We start from the raw sequence: 18,449 nt of genomic DNA, 5'->3' as shown, positions 1-18,449 counted from the left end.
CCAGCAACTTTCTTACCCGGGTCTGTCTGCATGTTCTCCCTGTGCATGGTGGGTTCTCTCCGGGTTCCTCCCACAGTCCAAAAACATGACTGTCAGGTTAACTGGTCTCTCTAAATTGTTGTTATTGTGTGTGTGAGTGTGTGTGTGTGTGTGAGTGTGTGTGTGTGTCCTGTTTGTCTCTGTTGCCCAGCGACAGACTGACCTGTCCAGGTGACCCCGCCGCTCCCCAGGAACGTAGCTGCAGCTCCTCCCGACCCCACTAGAGACAAGGTGTTGGAAAACGGACGGATGTTTCCATTCCATTCGGGTCGATCCCGACAGCAGCCATTTTGTTTTCCTATATTTCTCTTGCTCGTTGGTCCAGTGTGTCCATGTACTTTGTACATTTTCTGTTCAGACATGTGGGAACGATGTGATGAAACTGTGACGTCTCCCGTCTGCATGCGAACCACAAGGCGTCCCTGACGGCTCCTCTGGCGCTCTGACTGCAGAACCTGGTGTGGCGGTTCTGCATGTGGCTGAACTGCAGCCGGTCGGACCTGCAGCCGCAGTGGCAGAGCAGACAAACCTGCAGCTTTAAAGTGAGCAGCAGAGTGGAGGGTTTGTTGTTGGAGCCGCGCTCTCTGCTCACGGCAACAGCTCTGGGTTTGGGGAGCGTGACGACCTGATGAAGTGGAAAACTCACCAGCTGCTTCTCTGCTGTCTGTTTTCCAGATGAAAGACAAATAAACACCATAAAATCACCTGAACACCGACGCAGGAGTGATCTGAGCTCAAACCCGTCTGAGGGGATCTGACAGCTTGCAGACAGGAAGCTCAGAGTTTAACGTTCAACAAGCAGAGGAAAAACAACAAAACTCATTCTGCAAAACAGAAAGTTTGAGGTTTTTCTCTGATGCTGCCTCCAGTGTTTCCGTATCATTAGCATCCCGATGGCTTTCATTCCTGCTGGGATCTGAGGCTCTTCTGCTGCTTTCAAATCTTCTGTTAGCTCAACGTTCTTCTGGAACGTTAGCCGGTTTAGTCCGTTCCAGAACCAGTTTGGATCATTTTCCAGCTGGATCGCCCAACTGGGATCCAAACATCCAACATACTGGTTTAATGAATCCAGACGTCTCAATGGGACTGTCAATGGAAGCCCCACAGCATGATGCAGCCACCGCCATGCTTGATAGATTAGATGTAAATACATGTGAAGGAAGAAAGGGGAACGGTTCAGATTTATTATTCTGGACTGAATGATTCGACTTTATTACTGCAGAACTGAGTTATAATTACACACATTAATAAATATTAAAGGCTAGTTTTAGCTAACAACTTGAACTCGTTAACTGTTTTCAGAAAACCAGAATTTCACCTCAAGCAAACAGAAAAACTTTTCCTGTGACACTGAGGGAGTTACGTGAAGTGATTTTTCCACTGATGTTCTCTGAGGCGACGGAAACACGGCTGGAGATTCGAAGCGAGCGTGCATGTGGCGACAGCGGAGAGGAAAACTCTCCTTGAACAGGAAGGAAGCTGCAGCAGAACCAGAGCAGAGGAGCTTCTGCGTCTCCTTCAGCGGCTCATCCAGGAGGGAGGCTGAAGGTTTGGGGTCAAAGGTCAAGGCAGATCTATCAGAATCAATCGGAGGTTAAATCTCTTCATTTTATTCGTTTGCAGCTAATAAACGTCACGTCTGAAGTCTGAATGAAGAAAGATCAGCGGAGCAGAAAACGGATCTGTTCTGGTTTTCATTTGTTCAGTTCTTTTTTTAATCTCTTCTCAAATTATAAATGCAGACTCTTTTAATAAATCTCTTTTGCAAATGTGCTGGTAATTTACTGTTATGAATTTTAAACATAGCTTTCAGAATCCAACAGTCCACCAAGTCGTGAAATTTCATTAATCATGTCATCATGTAATCATGTCACTTCATAACACGAGTCCAACCTGCTGCGACGTTCCAGAAAATAAAACGGCTCTCTCAGGGACAAGCTGTTCTAAAAGCTTGGAATTAAAAGTTCAGAAATGGATCTGTGGCTTTTTTATTTCGGTCCAAACTCGGTTCGGCTCGGCGCAGAGCGGCAGATTTACGACCGAGCCGCGCGGCAGCCAATCAGAGCGCAGCGTTTCACTGGCAGGACGCGGTCAGGGGTCACTGCTGGGGTCAAACTGATGGAGGTGACTGCCAGCCCTGCACTGTAAAACATTATTACTGATCCTCCAAACGGATTAGTTCTTATTAAATTAACCTGAGTGATTTCAGGGAGCGCAGCTTCATAAATCTGTTGTAATTATTTAAACGGAGAAAAGAAAATTACTTGATTTAAACAAATCCCGACTCCTGTTTTTTATTTGTTTCTCCACTCAGATTTTTATGGAGGCACATTAGAGCCGTAAAACAGAAAAAAAGAAGAAATCTGAAAGAATAAAACTCTGACATTTTTCAATTTTTGAAGCTCCAAAAGTTGAACATTTCGACTTCATAAGACCAGAATAACTCAACGTTTTTTCTAGAAAACATGTGGAAAACAAAAAATGAGTAAATTTGGAAAGAAAACCCAGAAATTGAAAATTAATCTCAATTAATCTTAAAAAACCATTTCTGAGCTCCAAAAGTGAAACGTTTGGGAGAAACTTTTACTTTCTAGAAAAACTTGGACGTTTTCTGGACCTGAAGAGTTCAAACATTTTTTAAAACATGTTTGAACATTTGGAGCCCAAAATTTATTAAAAAAAAAAATTATTTATTTTTATTATTAATCTCAAAATTGTCTGACAAATTGACTCCTAAACCAGAGGAACAAAAAATCACCAGTAAGAAGAACTGAATGGAAATAAAACCTCAAAATAACTCAGGATCCAAACTGAGCTCAACAAAAACTTTTACTTTCAATATTTGGAGTATTTTTAGAAACAAGTTTTTACTTTTGGTACAGAAGAAGAAAAAAAAAATCAATCATGAATTTAATCTCCAAATTCTGATTTTAGTCTGAAAATTAGTTTTTTACTTATTTTTCTCTTCATTTGCTGCGTTTGGTGATAAGAATCCAAAACCCAGAGGAGAATTTCAGACTTTCAGATGTTCAGACATGAGTTTGCACTTTTCAAACCCACTGGAGCTTCTTTAGGCCAGAAGGATGGAAGAGGAGGAGGAGGAGGAGCAGGAGGAGGAGGAGGAGGAGGAGGAGGAGGAGGAGGAGGAGGAGGAGGAGCAGGAGGAGGAGGAGGCGGAGGAGGAGGAGGAGGAGGAGGAGGAGGAGGAGGAGGAGGAAGGTGGTGCCTCTGAGGGAGGAACAGATGGATTGATGCTTGAATAGATCCGGGGGGAATTAGGATTTGCATCGAGCAAAGAATGGGGAGCAGAGGGGAAGAAAAGAGCTGGAACATTGAGTTCCTTCAGTGGTCAAAAAAAGAGCACGATGTACATCCTTTAGCTGGAGGAAATTTCTCCTGCAGAGACGCATCATTAAAACCCTGCAGCTTTATTGTCCTAATTAATCTCTTCATTATCACCAGATTTATGTCTCCCAGGATCCTGTCACGCCCCTCAGTTTCTGGAAACTGCTTTTATTTGTTGTTGTTTGGGTCGAAGCTGCAGGACTCGTTTGTGACTAAAACGTTCCCAACGTGTCCCTCCAAAACAAGAGCCGGAGGAAGCGGGAGCAGAACCCGCAGATATGTCGGCTTTGATTCCATCAGCTCTGCAGAGAGCAGCCTGGATGTTCAGCTCGGCTCTGCAACAAAACCAGTCAAATTAAATCATTACTCACTCACTCATTCCACGGAAAAGCTGAGTTTTTTCTGTTCTCTCAGCAGAGCGTGGATTACAGCTTCAAGTCGGAGTTTGGGGCTGGTAATGTGATAAAACTGTCATTTCTGAGGAATGCCGGACGGATGGAAGCGCTGCTAACAGCGCCTCCTAGCGGCGAGCTCAGCCTCAGGCGTCCAGATTCACAATTCAGCGGGAAAAGTTGCGGATTTCTCCGGAGTTTTGCACTAAAAGCGGAGAAAATGCGGTCAGAACGGCGGTTTACAGCAGAACAGCGCAGCCCTGTGCGCACTTTGCGCTCCTTTGCGGCTAAAGCAGCGCAGCAGAACCTGCTTCCCTCTGGACGCAACAGGTGCTGCGGAGTTCAGACAGAATTTGCGCACAAACCGAGAAGAAATGCAAACAGTGTGTGTGTGTGTGTGTGTGTGTGTGTGTGTGTGTGTGTGTGTGTGGGAGGGGGGGTTCCCAAACTGTTCCCTGCACTTTTCCTTTCATTTGCGCTGACAGGAGACAAACTGCGGGGATTTTCGGTCAAACAGAAAACATCTCCACTCTGATTTTCTCTTTCACTTTTTGCGCGCTAACATCAGGAGCTGCGCGTGGTTCGGTGCAGATGTGGTTTGGTTTGCGGGATCCGCAGGTTTTGCGCATCAGTTGCGCCGTCGCTCGGTGTGAAACTGGGATCCTCCTCCTCCTGCTGGCCGCCGGCCAGGCCGGGAACAAGTGCGCCTCCCTCTGCTGCTGCTCGCCCTATTCATGGTCCCGGGTTTGGCGCTCGGCTGTTTTAAAAAGGCTCCGCAGGTCTGCAGCTGATCAGTCTGCTGAGGAAAACTGCTGCTGCTGCTGGAGAAAGTCTGCAGGAGTCCAACAGGAAGGAGAAGCTGCGCAGGACCGCCGCTGCTGCTGCTTTGGTTTTTTACTCATAGAGAGAAAAAAAAACTCCTGAAGCCCAGAGAGAACTCCTGCTGTTCATGACGGGTTTACTGGAGAGCTGCACTCCTGGATAAACTGTGAGAATCGGATTATCTGCGCTGAGTCGGGCTGTCCGTCAGACCTGGACGGACTGAAGATGTTCCTGAGCTGCTGCCTCCTGCTCACCATCATCCTGGGGCTCTCCCGCTGCTCGGCCTCCTACGTGCCCTGCGAGCCGTGCGATGACAAGGCGCTGTCCATGTGCCCGCCGGTGCCCGTCGGCTGCCAGCTGGTGAAGGAGCCGGGCTGCGGCTGCTGCCTGACCTGCGCGCTGGCCGAGGGTCAGGCGTGCGGCGTCTACACGGGCACCTGCACCAAGGGGCTGCGCTGCCTGCCGCGCAGCGGCGAGGAGAAGCCGCTGCACGCCCTGCTGCACGGCCGCGGCGTCTGCACCAACGAGAAGGGCTACAAGTCCGCCGCCGCTGGAGCCGCGACCGGAGGTAAGCCGGCCCGAGGAATGTGCAAACTGCTCTGCACCTGTAAGCAGCTAGTTCAAATTTAAAATGAATCATTTTTGATTCCAACATTACACTTTATTACACTTTTACTTTGCTAAATTAATTGTATGCAGTTTCTTTTATTACATTGCAAAATGTATGGAAGGAAAACAGCCTCAAAAAGCCTTTTTTTAATTTGCTTTTTCACAGCTGACTAATTTCTGACTATTTGTTGTGCCGACCTGAGGAATATGCAAACTGCTGCCCCTGTAACCATTCAGCCTCAGTTACAAACCAAATTTCAAACATTTAGAGTTAAAAATGTATCATTTTGTTACAAGAATTGAATTTTCTCTGCTTTATTTTGACACATTTTCTGTTGTTAAAATGCAAAATGTATGGAAGGCAAATAACTCCAAAAAGCCCGATTTTCCCGTCTTTATTTTTCTACGGTTTACTATTTCTTCTTGCACAGCAGTTTACACCTATAACTTCACAAAATGATTCAGTCACTTTAGTTTTTACAGTTAATTGAATCACTTTGATATAAAAATGACTCTGGCCGGCGTCAGACTGGCAACCTGTCCAGGTGACCCCGCCTCTCACCCGGAGCATCAGCAGCTCCTCCCGACCCCTCTGAGTGTCCCTCAGGTGTTAGAAAATGGATGGATGGATAAAAATTACTCTGACCAATAAGTTTTACACATTTTTGAAATAAAAATGCAAAATGTAAGGAGTGAAAATGGCCACAAAACCTAGATGCAATTTTTGATGTTTGCAGTTGATTATTCTTTTGTGTGGGATTATTTGTTGTGCCGGCCCAAAGAATAAGCAAATTGTTCTGCACCTGTTGCTACATGTCTTGATTTATGTAAAATAAATGTAAGATGTATGGAGGGAAAGTAAGGACAAAATTCTAATATATAATTTTTGATACACTTTTTTAGTTTTGCTAAAATCAGTTTAAATTATTTTTAGGATAAACTTAATTAGACATTTTTTCCTGTGTGATGCTCTGCAGGGTTACATCTGCATGCTGTGCTTTTTAGTTTATGTCCTGAAGTTTTGCATCATAACTGATACGTTCGGTTCGGTTGGTGGGTTTAGCTGGAGGTGGATCAGGGTCTGGTTCTGCCCCGGGCCCCATGCAGATCGGATGCAGCCCTGCTGGAGGAATGACTGAAGCTGGAAGTGAAGAAGCTGTGCATCGCGACTCGTGGTCGTTTTAGAGCGTGGTTCTTACGGTTTGTGTCTGTCAGCTCATGAATTTATTTTGTGAAGCATCGTTGTGGCTCAGCGGGAGACGATGATGCAGGTTTGGGTTTGCAGGCCGCCTGCCTGGTGCTCAGAGTCGGATTACCGTGTGTGAGGCTGAGAGATGGAGCCGTTTGTCCTGAATGATTTAAGGTGTGTCCGTCACTCTGGGGTTTCATCGGCTCACAAGCAACTGGATCCAGTTGGTCCAGACAAAGGTTTCAGAACCAAGGTGTTCTGTTGTTCTAAATATAACCCGGCGTTGTGCGAAGCATCGATCGCTATCTGACGTCACGTGAAGCCGGAGCTGCCTGACAGAAATGTGTGTGTGTGTTGGGCTCAGGCTTGTGGGTTGGTGGTGAAGACAAGTCAGGCAGTTTTACACCCAGAGAGTCTGAATGCTCCAGAGGACGCACCGTCCGGCCGGCCGCCGTCAGCTAACCGTCCACCAGCTAACCGTCCACCAGCTAACCGTCCACCAGCTAACTGTCCACCAGCTAACCGTCCACCAGCTAACTGTCCGCCAGCTAACCGTCCACCAGCTAACCGTCCGCCAGCTAACTGTCCACCAGCTAACTGTCCGCCAGCCAACCCCGCCTACAGGTTCAGGTCGACAGCCGGCGGTTGATCCAGTTGATCAACTTTTGAACATCAGACGTTCCATGAGGCAACTTTTCACCCCTGACCTGTTCCAGGTTCCCCCAAGTCTTAAGATCATCTTGGGAAAACTGGCTGATGATGCGGCGGTTTGACTGACGAAGTGCCAAGTGAACCACATTTACTTCTTGGTGTTTGGTGGGTTGGAGACGTCCAGGTGGTTTTCTAGTTCACAGATTGTCCTGCTGATTTTTGTCCTGATTTCTCCCTGCAACAGTCTGAAGGAGGCCCTGATTTTCAGGATGTTGTTGAGTGACTTTCCTGCTGTGTGTTCAGAGTGTCCTGCTCTGCTCTGGTATCCACACGTTGGATCGTCTTGGTCTGATATCAGCACATTGAATGCAACATGCAGCCAACCAGAAAGCCAAGTGACAGAAACATGGAAGGGAATCAAAATACAACAAAGACAAAACCAGTAAATCAACGGCAACGTCTCTGTATCAGTTTTCTGTTAAATGTTCTCACAAACTATAAGCTTTGCTTCTTCCCAGTCGGCCATGTTTAGTTACTCTGAACTCACGTTTGGTCTTGAGATTTTGTGAGATTTTCAGAGTCACATCTGAATTTTGGTGAATTAAATCAGTTTGAGACTTTTTATCGTGTCGGGGTCTTTCAGGTTTTGAAGGCGTTTCCATGTGAACCAGGCCTGGTGTCTCTCTGGACGCTGCAGGTTGGACTTGACCTTCTGGGTGAGATCCTAGGGTTTGTTGGGTCGATTGGTTTTTAGGTGGGATTCCTGGAGACGGACACCTGAGCCCAGAAGAGGGATGAGTGAGTCCAGGCCACGGACGGATGAAGTGGACTCCTGTTTGTTGCTGCTTCTTGCCGGGTTCGGGTTGATGATGCTGGTCCGTTCTCCTGGAGCCGTTCGGTTGCATCTGGTTTCTGCAGCGGACCAGCTGAGCGAGGCAGACCAGAAGGAGGAACCGTGAACTCGCACGCCTTCCCATTAATGCCTGCTGTCCTCCTGCGCTGGGATCCCAGTTGCTCCGGGGTTGGTGTGTTCTCTGTTGGCTCTGCGAGTGACTCAGACCCAGGGAAGCTTGCCAACAGATATGACTTCATGGCAGCAGGCCTTGTACCCTCGGGGCTTCTGAAAGGGCCTTATGTTTCAACAGATTTCTCTCTGCCAAGAAGCAGAGGATGATTAAGAAGTGGCTCCTACGGCAGAATGCTTGCAAAGCAACAGAAAACCTGCAGCAGAGTCTCACCCTGCGAGACGAGGCCGATCTCACGCCACTCTGGGATTAATATTGACAGTCATCAGCAGATGAGGCGGCCGCAGGCCTCCAGTTTCATGTTTGCACGAGAACTTCACATAAGTACGGCGGTACCAGAGTTTCCGATTAGCATGAAAGCGCCGCATGTCGGCTTTCAGTGCTGACATCTGTTCACGCCTGATTCAGACGACCGGCGTCCAGTCAGACTCATTTCCATCAACCTGACCAACCCGTTGTGCCAGGATGTATTAATGAAACCCGTTAAACTTTGATAAATGTTTAACGTTTCATTTAATATCAATACGTTTGATATTAAAGTTTAATATCAAACATTTCTTTGTGATTTTTGTGAAAGATTTTGCGATATGTGTACATTTGACACAATGTGACTTTCTGTTCGCTGACGTCTTAAACCTGAGGCTGCAGTGTAGTAGAAGGATGAAATACTGCCACCTGCAGGTTGGAGTTTGTCACTTACATGTTTTTGACCAACTTTGCAGAAAATTTGCAATAAACTCACAATCATGAATTTCCATAAAAACCTGGAGACTGATTGATGCAATTTGTCAGTAAACATAAAAACTGCTTTGATTTGATTGCAGAAGCTTCTTTGATCGTCTCGGTTGCCGTTGGTTTCCCGTCAGAAACGTGTTTTCTGTTCCCATAATCAGCAGGAATCAGTGAAAGTTTCTGGTTTTTGTTTCTCGGAGGGTTTCCTGTTTTCACTTGGCCAGAACAGAGCTGGAGATCCTGCAGCTTTTAGCTGCTAACAGAGTGAAAGTCGACATGAACCTTTTGACCTCGATGGTTGTAGACGCAGCTCTGAACCTCCAGGATGTTTGGCAGCGATGCATCTTTCTCCTCTGGTGCAGGAAGCAACGTTTAGAGGAAATAACATCCACAGTTCATGAAATTCATTCAGCAGCTGCTTCTATCTGGAGCTGCTACAGAAAAATATCCAAAGAAGAAGAGTGGATTAGGTTTTAGCTTCAGGATGCTCTACATGTGTCAAACTCAAGGCTCCGGGGCCAAATCTGGCCCGTCGAAGCTTCTTATGTGGCCGTCTAGATTCCAGACACCAAATTACATCAATCGGTTTCTGCAGTTTTTCAGGCAGGATCAACAGATGCTAATTTTTTGCATAACTGTGAGCTAAATGCAAACATTTAAAATCATCATTTGCTTTTACAGCGCTGCTGCGCGTGATCGATACGGCAAGTACAAAATGTCACGTTTACGCACAAATATTTCTGAGTTAACATCTGAAAACCTGCGATTGTGACAGCAAACAACCAATCAGTGTGAAAATGTATTTAATATGAAGAACTCCTTACTGAATGCAGACGAAGCTCTAAAGTTTGAACAGTTTGTTCAAGTGCATCTTGCTGCAGCTGGTTCTTTAAGAACCTTCATGGTGCTGAAAGTGGGAATGAGTTCAACGCTTCGCTCCGGATCCAGAGGATCCAGAGGATCCAGAGGATCCAGAGGATCCAGAGGATTTATCTGGAGGTTCGTCACAGCCAGTAAATGCTCTGTGGTGACCCAGACGCTGCCTGCTCGTGCTGCCTGCTTGTTGCAAACCCAAACCCAAATTTGGGACAAGACCTCAGACCAAAATTAGCCGAGTCCAGTAGAGCAGCTCGGCGTGTTTGCTTACCGATAGCAGCTCTTCCTTCGGGGGAACGCGCTGCTCCTCTTGAAGTCCTGTTTAGAAATCAGCCACCCTGGAATTGTTCTGGCTGCTATTTATACTTTGCATCCAGAAAAGCAGGAAACTTTTTGATTGCAAAGGAAAAGTTCTGAGCTCACAATGAAGAACCGCTTCCTGCCGCACAGATCCACAGCACCAACCTCAACATTCTCCCAGGACTTCTGACCCGACCCGATCAGAACCGGCCGATTCCGACAGGCTTTCATCCTGCTGCTCCGACCCGGCTTCACTGATCCGACCAAAACTTCGTCGTTTTAAGATTTTCCTGACTTTTCAGCTGCGTCAAAATGAGACCCATTCTTAGTCTGTAGTTGTTTTTTTAAAATAACTATCAGGCAAAACATTATGACCAAATGACTCGTCGTTTCTTCAGATTTTCCTTCCATGCAGCCAGTAGGAATGAAACTCTGCAGGTTTTCATGTTTCCTGCTGCGCTGCAGCGTTTTCAGGCTGAAGCCTTCAAATATTCAGCAGCGGCTGCGGCGGCCCCGTCATGCTGCGGGATGGTTTACTGTCATTGTCCTCTGCGCGCCCCGCGGCCCTCAGGCTCGTTTATCTCCATTCACTGCTGTCTTACATCTGGTAAAGATGTAATTTCAGAGGCAGCGAACCAAAGCGGGCCGCGGCGGACTGGGAGCCGCGGAAACCCGGTGAGAGCTGGGAGAACCGGACCCGCCTCTCTCCGTCCCGATGCAGCGCAAAGAGAAACACGAAGAGATCCGGGGCTCGTCTTTCACTGCTGGCCCGCGGCCCAAGAGCAACCTGGGATATTCATGAGGCCTAACTGTGTGCAGATGTTAATTTTTAAACAGGAGTATCAGGTGCGGCGCTGCTCAGCCTGGCGGACCAACGGCTGCAGCTGTCACCCTGTGAGCCCGGTACCGGCCCGGTACCAGAGCATGGAAAAACTGAGCTGCAATGGATGGTTAACGTTTTTTTAAATTTAAATTTCTCCTTAAAGGGGCAGTAAAGTGTTTTCCAGGCACATGCTGCCATTTTATAGCACAATCTCGTAACCATGTTCCCTTCAGCTGTTATTAAAATGCTAAAAATGTAAATCAGATATGACTTAAAAGAAATAACACTTTGAAATTGGGTTTCTGTCTCTTTAAGAAGCTGCTGCTCTTTCTGAAGCTCCGCCTCCAGGAAGTCATCCCAACATGGCTCCTCTACCAACCCTTTAACTTTTTTAACTGAGAAGCAGCTCCTGTAATGAACTCAGCAGCTGTTTGCTAATTGCTGCTGGCTAGTCTGAAGGAGCTGAGAGGGGGAGGAGCTTCACCTCGAAGGCGGGGCTAGGTCCACCCAGGCGTTTGAAACTGTTTCACATGGAGGTTAAAAACATGAATCATAGCAACACTGCAGTTTGTTTCTGATGAGGGAAAAACATTCAAACATGAAAAGCTGAGAAAACTGATTTTCCATGATTCCGCCCCTTTAAGTCAGTGAGCTGTGTGTTTAATTTATGGCCTTTTTTTGTTCTGCTGCAAATGAAATTACACACAAAACAAAAAGGCGTGTAAAAAAATAAAAAGACCTTGTTTTCAGCAGCCGTTTTATGGCCAAATATGTGGCATTTCAATCCAAATTATTGGACTGTAGCGCGGGAGTAATGAGTTTTTCCACAGCGGTCACATGTAGGAATGCTTGAAGTATTTATTTATAGCGAGTGACAGCCTGGCAGTCTGAGCGCGGAGACACAGCGACGTATCTAAACACGAAGCCGGGCCTGCCAAGTCATGAGTTGTTAGATTCATTTCAGAGACGGGGAGCAGAAGCCAAGTCCTGATAATCAGCCCCCCGCCGGTCCCTCCGCTCCAGACGCTCACGCTGGGTCAGGCTGCTCCTCTTTAACCCAGAAGAACAGTGATTTCCCTCCCTACTCGACCCGGGTCCGTGTTCGGTTCCGGTGGTCCTCTCCGGTTCTTTGGGTCTGATTCGGTGCAACACAACGCCGAGTTTTTCAAACTGGATAAATATAACCGGGGTAATTCGCTGGCACCGCCGCCACAACAGCCCTGCACTTCGGGTCCAGCCGAGCCCAGAAGGACAGAGGGTTGTGTGGGGGCCGGGGGCTGGTTCTGTGGCCTTAAAGGACCCCTGGCTGGGGGTCCGGGCTTAAGAGGCCGGACCCCCAGAGACAGAAGGGGGCAGGGATCTCCACTGGGAAAATCTCCCATTTAAACCTGAAACCCAAGCAGCACTGGTTCGAGTCGCGTCTCAGATCAGATTCTGACTCAAATATATTCCTACGACCCACGAATATCTGGATCCATGTCTGTTAGCGAGCTGCACCAGAACCGCAGCCATGGGGAAGCGCTAGCTGAAAGTTAGCTGCACTAACTCTAAAGCAGCAGTCAAACATTAGTTCAGTTAACAATGAATCGATAAACATGTTATTTAGCAGAAGCTCATGCTAAAATGCTACATCAACTTGTCCAAGCTAATGCTAAAGGGGAAATGGAACTGCTGCCTTCATTCACTTCAAAATAAGAGCATAAATATGAACATTAAACTTCTTGAAGAATCCTCAACAGTCAATAACCAAAACTTCAACAAAAATATTCAACTTTATTCAAAAGTTTACAAAGTAAATTTTTACGTTATAATTTATCCAAACTAATTTAGGTGAGCTAAAGGTTTCTAAGGTTAGCAAAAAATTTGCTCTGGTATTAGCGCATTAGCAGAAGTTGCTCACCAGTTCAACTTGATGAGTTAGCATAGCTTGCTAACAAATATTTAAGTTTTGCTGCTTTTGGAGAGAAAGTCCAGTCTCCTGTTCGGTTACAGCTGCAGAATCTGGATGAACTTCTGTTTTTATGCTGTTTGTTGCTTTTTCTCCTGTGGTGGACAAAGTCGCATCATTTCTGCCCTGATGCAGCAAATCCTCCAGTTAACATCCGTTTCTCCTGCTCGTCGCTGTTTGGTTGTTGTAACGACGTTTGGTTGGTGTCGTCCTGCAGATCGGGAGACGCGGGTGGACGTCGACATGACTCCGGACGTCACGGGCGTGGTGCAGCCGGCCAAGGTGCCGCTGCATCCCAAAGACATCGTGAACAGTAAAAAAGTGATCGCAGTGCGCAAAGAGCAGAAGAGGAAGCTCGGCAAGCAGCGCTCCTTCAGCCCCAGCATGGATTATTCCCCCATGGACATCGACAAGCACGAGCCTGAATTCGTAAGTTCTGTTGGGGACGTTTATTAATCTGGGATTTCTCCACTATCTGATACCTGTTAAAGGTTTTAAATGTTGGTTTTTAACAAACTGCTGAATTTTTCTGAAGGGTCCCTGTCGGAGGAAACTGGATGGGATCATCCAGAAAATGAAGGACACTTCTCGGGTCATGGCGCTGTCTCTGTACCTTCCCAACTGTGACAGGAAAGGGTTCTTCAAGCGCAAACAGGTGGGTTAGGCAGCAGCTATCAGAAGGTTTTAATACCCATATCCTTTCTACATCTGGAGTAATCATTGCCTCACACCACACCAGCGAGGCACACGATTAAATCTTGAGTAAACATTGCTAATAATTCAGTTTAGCAGGTGCAAAGCACTGACAACCTTCTGATTTATCTTTTGCATTATGGCAGATATTTGCTGATGAAACCCAGATAGAAATTCAGTTTTAAGGATGAAAGGATTTGGACTTGACACTTCATGGCACAGAACCAACCTTTGGAACGTCTTTATCAGGGTTTAGTGGGGCTTGGATGTGATCAGGGTTCCTCAGGGATGATACAGCTTTGGTAGCAGCTGGTATCTTGTTCGTTCATGAAGGAAAGCAGACAAGTGTGGATTTAAGGACCTGGGGAGGTTTGGGTGGCTGTTTGTGGTCAGTGCAGGTCAACAAGGCATGGACAGAGTCCTTTTGGTTGCCTTAGCACCAAACATCCGTCCACTGGTCACTGGTTGGCTCATCCATCCATATGTACCAGCTCAGTCCTTGCAGGGTTACGTGGGGCTGGTGGATACCACCACTGGTCAGAGATGTGACTTTACTGAACCGCTTCCATTAGAGCGGTCGATCAACTTAACATGTTGTAGGACAGTCAGAGGAAGTCATGATCTGTGCAGCGGCACTTCAACATGTGGAACTATATCACACATCCCATAGTTTTCAAAGCATTTTATTTAACTTTTAGGTCATTGGTGTGAGACATGCATCATAATTCTGCTCCGAAAGACTTCGGACCCAGTAAATCTGGACGCAAACAGAGGCTGAAGCAGCTTCTGTCAGCAGCGGCCATTACTACCTCCGTAGGACAGAGTGCTGCTGCGTGACAACTATGTTGTTCTTCTGTGCATCTAGGTCGCTTTGAGGTCTCAAACCGTTCACACAGAACTCTGATTTAATTAGCATGAACAACTAGGCAAAAAAATAAATATTGGAATTAAGCAAAAAGTCGGAGCCGAGCATCAAGACCTGCTGTGTGAACGTAGTTAAAACATCATAACGTCTACAAGATCTGTAGACTGACACGACTGCAGATCCCGCACATGCTGGACATGAACTGTTTAGACTTCAGCCTTGAAATCGACGATGCAGAGGCTACAGTTTGTCTGAACAGTCGGTGCTCAGGCCAGTGAATGTGGCTGCTGGTTTAGCCCGGCTCTTGAAATTGCCTTTAGCTGTGCTGGAGAAATGTGGCCCAGTACGCTGTGATGCATTTTTGTTTGCTTTGTGTTCGTTTCCACTGAAACTGTCCCATTCTCTGGTTTTGCAGTGCAAGCCGTCTCGCGGCCGCAAGCGGGGCATCTGCTGGTGCGTGGACAAATACGGCGTCATGCTGCCGGGGACGGACTACAGCGGGGGGGACATTCAGTGCAAAGACCTGGAGAGCAGCATCAACGAGTGAAAGCCCCGGCCCCTCTCCCCCGCCCCCATAACCGTCACATTACCCGGGGCCCACGCATCTTCTCTGAGTCAAACCTGTATGCTCCGCCTTCTGTTCACACCAACAACCTGTTTTAACCAGAGACACTAAGATAAAGCACTATTCTCTGATTAAGGAGGCCACGTCGGATCCCCCACCTCTTCATTTGACTGTAAAAAATTCACCACAAGAAGGAGGACAAAACTGACCCAGCTGTGTGTCGTGGGACCGAGAATTGGCTGAGAAATTTTTCTGGGGGTTTATCAGAGCACTTATAGAAAGGGGATCCTGTTTAGAAACCTGTGTGAAAGTGTGACGCGTTGGTGTGTTACAGAGTGAGCCTATTTCAGAACCAGCAGCAGAACTTTGCGTTTCCTCCTCTTTTGTTCGACCGTCGCCAACCCGACGGCCCTTCCTCTCCAACGCAGCGAACGTCTTTGGGACTCGGAGCGTTCAGACGGTCGCAGACGAACACGTGAGCGGCTCTTCGACCACGTAGCTAGCCTGACATGCCAACTGTGCCTATGAAAGCTGCCGGGCGGGGCGCGGCGCCACGCAGCTCCGCTGGTCAAATCAAAGACTCTCAGCTTCAGCGACGGGAAGCACGCTTGATTTTTCCGAGTTGGGATTGCTTTTTTCGGGGGCGGGGGATCAACCTTGCTGATCGGGGCGGTTTCCTCTCCAACTGACTCTTTTTTTCGTGGTTTTATTTGTGATTTCTTTGCCTTCAGTGAAGTAAAAGATCGTCCTATGTTTTGAGCCATGTTTCTCCGTCAGTACAACATATTCATGGTGTATTACTTTTAAATATTCTTTGAGGGTTTTTCCTGTAGAGAAAAGCTAGATCATGTAAAGAAAACAAAGACTCTGCCTGTAAAGAATTGGAAAGTGTCCTGTTACAGCAGCTCACAGGGCAGTGGGAGTACAAACTGCCTCGTCTCTCAGCTTTCTGCCTTTTTCTCAGCGGAGCGCCGTGAGAACATGACATGAGCAGGTCTCCGGACCCGGTTTCTCCTCTCTGTGCCTTCCTACAAACAGACTTAAGCACTGGTGTGAAAGCGACACCAGGGGGCGATATTCAGGACGAGCTTCAAGGCTAACGGAGAAGAACCATGAATGTGGTCGGTCCCTTAAATTCAGTCCAGCTCCGTTTGTCCGCGTTGTTTCAGAACCTCCTGCTCTTCCTTTGACTTAATAAGCTAAGATTCTCACTTTTTCTGTTTTATTGTGAATGCCAACGATTGACGAGGAGTTAGACGGGAAGCTGAGGAATGTTGGGAAGTTGCTTGTTCTGCGAATGCGAGAGGGAATGCTGAGCAAAGATCCCCAGTCGTTCCTTTTACTTCTGCTTTTAAACAATCTCTTTCCATCTTTAAACTGGTGTTATTGAACGGTTCTCCGCTACCTGAAGGGTTCTCATTGTGTTTTATGACGGACTTTAGTTGCTCGATGTTTTATATTTCAGCCGTCTTCTAATCATTCAGGTCTAACAACAAAAATAACAGTTTGACATGCAGAAAATAGTTGATGTACAGATTTGGCGCTACAAAGAGCTAGTTCTGCAAACATAGAAGCGCTACATCATCATGCTAGTTAGCAGAGGCTAATGCTAAAGTGCTACCTTCAACTCAAATTACATCGACCCTTGGAAGACTGCAATCCTCTGGCACCAATTTAATTTTAAAATGTTCCACGTTGCCATAAGATTGTGGAACAGCGATTGTTAAAAAAGAAAGAAAACTGAAGTGCTGCGTAACAGTCTTTATTCACTTCAAAATAAAAGCCTGAATACTTGAAGAATACGATAATCAAAACTTCAACATAAATGTCCAACTTTATTCAACTGAAAGTTTACAGATCAATCAAGTAAATTAGTATTTTATGATGAACCCAAAAACTTTCACCTAAAGGAATCTAAGTACGCTAAAACGCTACATCATCATGGTATTTAGCTGAAGCTAATGCTAAAGAACGTGACAGAAGAGTTAGCCGATATCCAAAATTTCAACAAAGATGTTGAACCTTATTCACGTAAAAGTTTAGAAAACAGTCAAGTTAGAATTAATCTAAGGGAAGATAAGTGTGCTAAATATTTTCAAAGCACTATTTCTGCTAGTGCTAAAGCTAATGCTAATCCGCTTACTTGAAATGATAAAAAAATAAACGTCTAAGTATTTAAAGAGTTCTTAACAGTTGATTACCAAAACTTAATTAAAAAGGTAAATTAACTCTTCAATTTATTGAAAAGCATCAGTTTAGGGGAAGCTAAGTGTGCTAAATGTTCTCTGTTAGCTAAAGCACTAAGCTAAAAGTTAGCTCTACTATTAGCAGAAATATGCTAAAGGAGATCACAAGATATTTTCCATTTAAAACCCATTTAAAGGTGCACATTAGTGTCCATTGATTGAATTTAATCAACCCAGTAATTATGAACTCGATTGATAAAGGAGCTAAAATCCAAAGAGAAACGTCAGAAAACTGGAAGATCTGCTGATCAAAGCCAGCATTAGCATTAGCAGAACATTTGACTGTTTGCTAGCAAAGTGTTAAAAAACGAGGAGTGGTTTAAAACTTTTGCACAGCACTATACCAGTGGAATCACGTTAAGCAAAGCAACTTGCCCTTATTTTTCAAACTCACAGTAGATCCTGATGCACGACGACGATCCTGAGGTCGGCAGAGACTAAAGTCTGGCGAACTTTCCTTTCTGAAGCCGCGTTTCGAGTTAAAGTGACAGGGGCCGCTGACGCCCAAGCCTGGATTCAGATGCAGCAACGACTCTTTGGGTTTGGAGACGCTGCGCCGAGACAGAGAGGATGAGGAGGAGGAGGAGGAGAAGGAGGAGGAAGAGCGAGTGAGCGCCGTGGTCGCTACCAGGCGTTAGCCACGGCCCCCGATGAGGGAGTCACCGATTTCACCGCTTAGATCCAGTTAGAGACAGAAACAGGGAGTTCTGGGAAACGTCCCGTCTCCAGTTGGTTTAAACTCATTATTCAGTAGCACAGTTAGCAGCACAGCTTGTTAGTTCAGAGTACATAACAGATTTTTGGTGGTAAAGACAATCGGGTTTTCGTAATTTGGTGTTCTGAGACAGACCCATCGGTGGCAGCGGGAAATATTGGTCAGTATTTGGAGCGACAGATTAAAAAAAAAAAAACTGAAAAAAATCTCAAATTATAAAAGTGAATATCACTGTGTAATATTTATTCAACTTGTAATTTATGTACTCTTAACCTTTGTCTTTTTTGTAATGACAAAGCATTTATTTAAATAAAGTTATGTATTCATTTAAACCGTCTGGTGTTCTCTGTAGAAATTGGCTTCAGATGTGCCGTTTGAGGAGGGATCATCCTGATCGTAAGCGCCGGGTAATCTCCGAGCCACGAGTTGATAAACCTCTTAGAGGCGTAAGTCTGAGGCGCAGCGAGCCGGAAGTGGCGTTATGAACCCTGACCCCAGGGCGAGTCGCGCGTTCCTCAGTCAGAGCCGCTCCAGCAACCCCACAGATCCGCAACCAACCGGAGAAAGCGTCGCTATGGAAACTCCTGGCCATCCAATCTGGAGGAATTGATTCA

General features: G+C 46.3%; 1 protein-coding gene and 1 long non-coding RNA gene across 2 annotated transcripts; both read left to right on the top strand.

Annotated features, from left to right (window-relative positions):
• The first annotated feature begins 189 nt into the window (after nt 1-189).
• On the top strand, nt 190-1,768 carry LOC122839892. The gene is made up of 3 exons (XR_006372132.1): nt 190-363; nt 456-581; nt 715-1,768. It is a non-coding gene; the product is annotated as an uncharacterized LOC122839892 (long non-coding RNA).
• A 2,477-nt stretch (nt 1,769-4,245) lies between these two features.
• igfbp5b (insulin-like growth factor binding protein 5b) lies at nt 4,246-18,167 on the top strand. Its single transcript, XM_044131243.1, has 4 exons — nt 4,246-5,166; nt 12,969-13,180; nt 13,287-13,406; nt 14,725-18,167. The coding sequence occupies exons 1-4, from the start codon at nt 4,824-4,826 to the stop codon at nt 14,854-14,856; spliced, it is 807 nt and encodes a 268-aa protein (XP_043987178.1). The 5' UTR covers nt 4,246-4,823; the 3' UTR covers nt 14,857-18,167.
• The last annotated feature ends 282 nt before the right edge of the window (nt 18,168-18,449 follow it).

The sequence above is a fragment of the Gambusia affinis genome, linkage group LG11 (assembly GCF_019740435.1).
Source record: "Gambusia affinis linkage group LG11, SWU_Gaff_1.0, whole genome shotgun sequence".
Taxonomy (NCBI): domain Eukaryota; kingdom Metazoa; phylum Chordata; class Actinopteri; order Cyprinodontiformes; family Poeciliidae; genus Gambusia; species Gambusia affinis.
Note: the sequence above shows the minus strand (reverse complement) of the source record. Positions and strands in the feature narration are given on the sequence as shown.

Bases quoted from the DNA above. Each gene is read 5' to 3' on its own strand.
- igfbp5b (XM_044131243.1), top strand. From the start codon at position 4,824: ATGTTCCTGAGCTGCTGCCTCCTGCTCACCATCATCCTGGGGCTCTCC. The intron at 5,167-12,968 runs GTAAGCCGGCCC...GTCGTCCTGCAG, and splicing joins CGCTGGAGCCGCGACCGGAG to ATCGGGAGACGCGGGTGGAC. The intron at 13,407-14,724 runs GTGGGTTAGGCA...CTGGTTTTGCAG, and splicing joins GGTTCTTCAAGCGCAAACAG to TGCAAGCCGTCTCGCGGCCG.